This window comes from Rhincodon typus, chromosome 11 (genome assembly GCF_021869965.1).
Source record: "Rhincodon typus isolate 14 chromosome 11, sRhiTyp1.1, whole genome shotgun sequence".
Classification (NCBI taxonomy): domain Eukaryota; kingdom Metazoa; phylum Chordata; class Chondrichthyes; order Orectolobiformes; family Rhincodontidae; genus Rhincodon; species Rhincodon typus.
Window position 1 is genome coordinate 24,565,336 of NC_063342.1, and position 6,670 is coordinate 24,572,005.

General features: G+C 36.2%; 1 protein-coding gene across 1 annotated transcript in view; it reads right to left on the reverse strand.

Annotated features, from left to right (window-relative positions):
* Positions 1–5,491: 5,491 nt before the first annotated feature.
* LOC109927527 (zinc finger protein 654) overlaps positions 5,492–6,670 on the reverse strand; it is a 43,751-nt gene continuing 42,572 nt past the window's right edge. Inside the window, exon 9 of the mRNA XM_048603062.1 lies at positions 5,492–6,637. Coding sequence (XP_048459019.1) covers positions 5,492–6,637 — 1,146 coding nt within the window. The remainder of the gene's footprint in view (positions 6,638–6,670) is intronic.

Below are 6,670 nucleotides of genomic sequence, written 5' to 3' on the forward strand. Positions count from 1 at the left end.
AATGTACTTATCCATTCACTGTTCAGTTACCAACTATGTAGTTGGATCTTGGGAAATGTAGTACATACAAATGGAGACAAGAGTGATTTTTAATCAATAAATTCAGGCAATGTACAAAAACCCAACTTTTTGAATCATGTTTTCAGAACTGCATCAAAATTAAACTCTAGGCCATATTCATCAGAATGATTGCTGTTCATTTATGGCTCAGCTTGAGCTTTATATCAACAAGCATAAAGGTAGAATAATGTACAATGTTCAACAAGAAGCACAAAATGTAGAACTTGCCAAACCAAATTTTAAATAGTTCCATTACAAATAATCAATAGAGAAAAGTGCAAAAGTTAACATTTCAAAGTGTATTTAATCTTGTGGAATTTCTTTTCCAATCTCAGTTTAAAAATACAAGAAAACATTGATACCACACAAGGCTTTGCTCCCTTAGTTATCAGTGCCTTTTTTAATAAAGAAAAGAAATAAATAGTTCTTTAAAAAGGAGCTACTTTTGAATTATCACAAAACTAAGAGGAAATAATGCTGTGATGGAAAATCCCAGAAAAATGACCTGAGAATGACAACTGCACTTTAAAGTGCTTTAAATGAAGATCTGAACTGCTGCTTGTATAATGCACAGATGGGCAATAACGATCATTAACTGTTTGCATTCTTTCAAGCAACACTGCCTGTACAAAGTATCTGCATATTACCCATATAAATTTTAGAAGACTACTTGTTCATAACTTTTTACTTCCTCTTAAGGACTAGGTTTTGTAGGAAACTTTACAGTTCATAAATCAGATTGCAAAAAATTAAAAATATTCTCCAATGTACATTTTCCTACTTAGAACAGTAGTTGTATATTTTATTATTACAGGACACAACAGTAACTGTCAACAGATACATCATATCCTTATATAGTGTAATGCACTACTCAGGAATTTGTAATTTGTTTCAATGTGCCTTTATCCACTGGTCATTTACTACCTTAACCCAAGACACAGCTACTATACTCAGGACCGTCAATTAATTCAATAGGAACATTTTCTAGCTTGTTATAATGCACAGATGTCAAAATTGGACAACATTGAAACCTTATTCAATGTGATAATAGGAAAAGGCCCAAATATAAAATTAGGTGCAATGACATCTAATACGACTATTTAATGCTGTCAAGATTTAGGACGGTTTGAAATGGCATCTGTTGCGTTTCCACAAGCTGTTACGACTTCCAAATGGGCTTCCAGTTTCATTAATCCTACTTGATCTTTCCTATTAAGGCTTCATTACAACGTTACAGACAAAGTCCAGCCATTAAATTGGTACGCCTAACTAGAAGTCAGTAATCATAAAATTAGTTCCCTAAATTTTCCAACCTTGATCTTTTTGTCTTACATGCAGAAAGATCTCTTGAAAACAAGGCAAAAATGCTGCTAAAACCAGAGCTCAACAGGCCAAATCACCTTTTATCCATACTTGACTTTTTATGCAAGTGATCATTTTAGTGTTGTTACAAAAATAGTTTATCATTGTAGATAACGCAAGCAATATTGAATTATGCAAAAACACAGTACTGATGGGTGCTACCACTCCAAAATGGTCAAATGTAAAGAGGTGGTCTTCAAAATTTATTGGATTGCATGCAGTTTGTCAGACCAATGGGCCTGTTCAAGATGAATGCAAAACTATAAATGACCGACAATCTTCATAACAAGAAGCTATTAGAAAACAAAATTGTGCTGTGCTAAAATACATTACATACAATTGTATGCTCCTGTACCAGAGAATAAATTAAGAGGTGTGCTCTCAGTTTAACTCGTCATGGTGATCATCTTTCCAAAGTAATTTTACAGTGCTCCAAATTTTATGGTCATATTTTGTCCAGAACTAAGCATACAGGAGTAATGATTCCACTAAACATGCGTGCACACACACACAGACAGTCCGACAGAGACAGAGACATGTGAATGTAATGCTATTCATTAACAGACAAATCAACAAACAGTGACCTTGGTCCTGAATTTGAACTTTGCGGAGGCAAAGAACTTTGCTTCATGAGTTAAACACTAACATTCATCTTTCTTGCACTTCTGCTTGTGATTTATGGTTTTATTTATACAACTTTAAACCTAAAAAAACTTCTTAAAATGATCTCACCTAACTTTCTGAAAAGGTGGACTTTCAACAATTCCCAGATCATGGCACATTTAGCCAGTTGCTTGCATTGTTGCCTCATTTTCCAATAATAAATACAAGTTCTAAGGCAAGCCAGCATACAGCAATGCCATAGATGCAACAGTAGGTGATGAATTGTCAATATGGATGCTTTGTTATTATTTGCAGAGCAAAGATCATTGAACGGAATTTAAAGCAAAATTATTAAATTTCTAATGGACAATTTAGAAGAAAATCAGCACTCTTTTAGAGCTAACGATCTCCCTGCATTCAACATAAGGCATTTGAACTGAGGGCCTGTTTGCCCAAGAAGTGAGTTCTCAGTGTAAATTGAAAAAAAATTTGCATATCACCTTCAGACGTATCATTATTGCTTTCCCCCTCCCCCATTTCTTGTAATGCACAGGATAGGAACACATTTAGCATTTTAGTTTTGCGGCAGTTAACTCATTTTTCTTCATTTCTGTAGCATTTTCAGAGTTGTAAAGTTAAGGCCATCCATCGATGCTTTCCATTCAGATCAAGGCAGATTTTAAATTTCACAGGTGACTACTGTCTGATTGTTACCCTTTCATTTTCATATTGGAAGCAAACACCAATTAGGAACAGAATGCTTGCAATTTCCTCTATAAATCTGTCTAATTTCACTTTGGATTTTCTTTTGAGTTAAGATGAACAAAATGTTCAGGTTTGAAAAGCTCTATCAAGAGCTATTTTAGTGCATTAGGACTAAGCTTTAGCACACTGCTTCTGAGGTAAAAAAACATTCTGAATAAAATACACTACATCCTTAATGCGATAGTCTTTAAGGAGCTAAGCATTTTACATGTTTTACTAAGGTGCATGCTATGTCAAATGCCTTATAAAAGTAGCATTAAAATCTTGTAGAAAAACTGGGAGTCAAAGTCCAGTGTTTAACTAACAATAAGAGCCTTAACAATCGTAATATGTACAGTCAATATCCTCATTGTATCACAATGGAAGATAATGCACCCAGAAAGAAAAAAACAACTTTATTATGCTAGTCAACTTTAAACTTTTTGTTCACCTCTCATTTCTTCAGCACACGTTAAAGAGCAGAAACTCTTCAACACTGCACCTTTTTTTGGAAGACAACCAGGCACGTACATCAGTTCCACTTAAGCTGTTACAATGAATAGCTTTATACTCTTCAACTGTGCTTAACTAACTTGGGTTTACCACACCTATCCTTAACAGCATTTACAACGGCCTACATTTTCCAGAAAAGATAAATCGAGTGTTCAGGATGCATGACATTAATAATGTGCAAATTGGCCAGCGTGTTCAAAAGAGAAACCCCATTAAGTTATGAATTTCCAGAACATTCTGGTCAAGTTATGTCACTTTACCATTTGCCACATGTTCAACGACATCTCCCCTTAGCCTGACCATTAAGAACTTGCTGGATTTGCACATCAATTGCCAGATAAGAACCCCTATTTTTTTAGTGCTCATAATTAAGAACCCAAGTACCCTATTGCGATAATTATTAATTCAACATTAGTCAATACCTCCGGCCTCAATTTAAACCGTTGAGCTTCAACCCTGCATGCAGTACCTCCTTACAGATTTAAAGAAACTTTAAAATTATTTTTTTTTCTCTCATAATCCAATCTTTATTTCCTCACCTGATTGGAGTCTAAATCACATAATCCTTTTCTGTTTTGACACTTCATTTACTAGAACATAAATTTCACTGATTTAGATACACTGTGGTTTTGTTTTTGACTAAGTCCCACACTTGTGCCCTGTCATTAGTTCACATTTCCAGCAAGATACTGCACAAATTATATTCAAACTGAAGGGTGCAGAAAAAAGTCGAATTGTGCAGGCTGCGAGATGCCCTATTCCAACAAGATTTAGCCCACACAAGTTTTCCGGTTCTCTCCTATTGTGCTGTTAGACTACTGCTCTTTTTGTACTGCACTGGTTTCCGATTCAATGTGGTGAGACCAAAGTTCATGCATTTTGCACATCTGCACTTCATATCCATTTCTACAATGTATCACAGATTTATTCACACTTCATGACTCTTCAGCGTAGGAGCACTTCGTGAACAAGTGCTACTGCTTTTAAATTTGGCGCCCATCTCAAATATATATACTTGATATTTTGTCTTCTTTGACCTTTTACTGTGCTGAGCGTATAGACCTTACATGGCACTTGGATTAAGTTGAGATGAACTCTGTACAGTACTGTAAAATTGATTTCCTAGTTTAACTATCAATTGATATGTCAGAATGTCCATTCTCTTGGAAGGAATCCCTAGCAACCTGGAAAGCAGAAATGAACCACGATTATTCATTCATCCACATTCATTTTACTTAAAATAAATCTTAAAAAGACAGACATATACGATAATGGCTCAACAAATGTAGAATGAATAACCCAAGTAACTAAAGTGAAAATCAGCGAGACGCTAAACAAGTTTGGAAAACAGCTCTATGAACAACCGCAATACTCATTTGTAAATCAGATCCAACTTCCAGTGATCTCAAAACATTTGCCCAGAGAAAGGCATTAATTTTGTTTCCTACAGTCAACTCAAGCACGTTAGTCAACCTATAACTTATAGCAAGGATTACATTATCAAATTACTAAACTTTAGTCTTGTCTATGCAAATATGGGCTTCTAATCTTGGTGCAAAATGTTTTGCAGCTTTTCTGCACTCACATGCAAAAATCTATTGCAGTATGGTTAAAGTCACTTGATATCAATGAGACTGATTTTGAGGTTTGGTACCATGGTCTATGAAATTTATTCTTTCCAAAAATAAAACTTCCCGATTCAGATTTCCACTATACTTAAATCACACTAGCATCAGTTTCAGACCTCTACTTACCAACAAAGCCCATCTGACTAACTCAGTGGAAAGCATGAGGAATGGCTTCTGCTGGACTTACCCCCATCTGTATAATGAGGAGCAGGAACAGGAGAAGCGAGAGACACTGGGAGTGAGGCACCAAGGCAAAAGACAACACTCTGTTTGCTATTACTCCTATTGTTAGCACTGTATTTATTCGTTCTTTATACCAGTTTTATGTTTCAGTATAGGAAAGTACGCTCTGCAGGAAACTTTGCCACAGATTCCCATCAACAAGAATCATATTTTTAGCACCAAATTGTGCCTTTTTATACATAATCTCAAGCCTTTTACAAGAGTTGTTTCAAATCAGACATTTTACAAAGTACATCAACCACCCATCAGCTTAATTTGCAGCCTCTTTGAAACAGTTATGGATTGAACTCAATAACCAAGTTACTTATTCTTCAAGAACATAAACCATTCCACTTACCTTAATCACTATCCGATTCCATAACAAAGAGCGGTCTACAATTGTCCCGGGTACTGTGCCCTTCTAACGCTTCAATGCTGTTGAAGATCATGAAACATTTCCGACATATGTGTCGTTCATTTTTCACGTTAATTGCATTTGCATGTGAACTGGGGGGCTGATTTGAATCTGTGGCTAACTTCCTTCGTTTTGGCATACTGATATATCGCTCATCTAGGTAGCTTGGAGGCTGTGGTCTGTAGTACTTATGTAATCTGCCATAGCCCTTATGTTCTTCCCTTCCACTACTAATCTTCTGCTCTTGGCTAGAGGATGCCTGCAAAGCTGGATGAACATTACTCTGTTGTGACAGATTGCTGGCATTCTGTGACACGTCCATTGCAGCACCTTTTGAAACACTGTTATTCAACACTGCTGGTGTAGACTCTGAGTTTGAAGCATCTCTTGTAAGACAAGTCTTATCTAAATCAGCAACACCATCACTTGATGTATCACCTGAGTAAAATGGATTTGTAGGGTTTAACTCACTCAAAGTGTCTTTCAGGTTAATATGCCCATTTATTATTTGTTTATTATTAATACAACAGTTCTCACTGCCTGATTCAACAGGCAGGGTTTTCTCATCTGATTCAACAGAAATATGCAGAGTATCATTTAATTTGCCATCTCCATTTTGATTTCCACTTTGCTTGCTAACCATATTGTGAAGGTAGGTCTTTGGTTCTGATAACTCTTTTCGCGACTTCCACAATGGAACTAGCAATTCCATAGGATTTTGTTCACCTCTTAAACATTCGTCTTCGCTTGCCTTTTCTCGGTGGCTCAGGACTTTGCTTGTCTGAGAGTTTTTTTTATCATGTTCAGTGAGCCGGATAGGTTTGCCACTTAAATAATGCTGTGCCTCATGCTCGTAAAGCACATCAAGTTCATCAAACAATTTATCACAGTCACGAAAGCTGCACTGTGCCCGAAAAGCTTCATGACCCTTGGTATGAGTTGCAAGTTCTGAAGCAGATTTAAATGTCTGGCTACAGCCACATTGTAAACAGAAGTACAATTTTGGATACTGATGCCTTTTAAGGTGGTCAATTAAATGCTGGGAATGTGTGAATTTTCTTTGGCAATAACGGCACTTGCCCTTATACCACTTCATTAGGTAATCTTGCACATTTTCATCAGA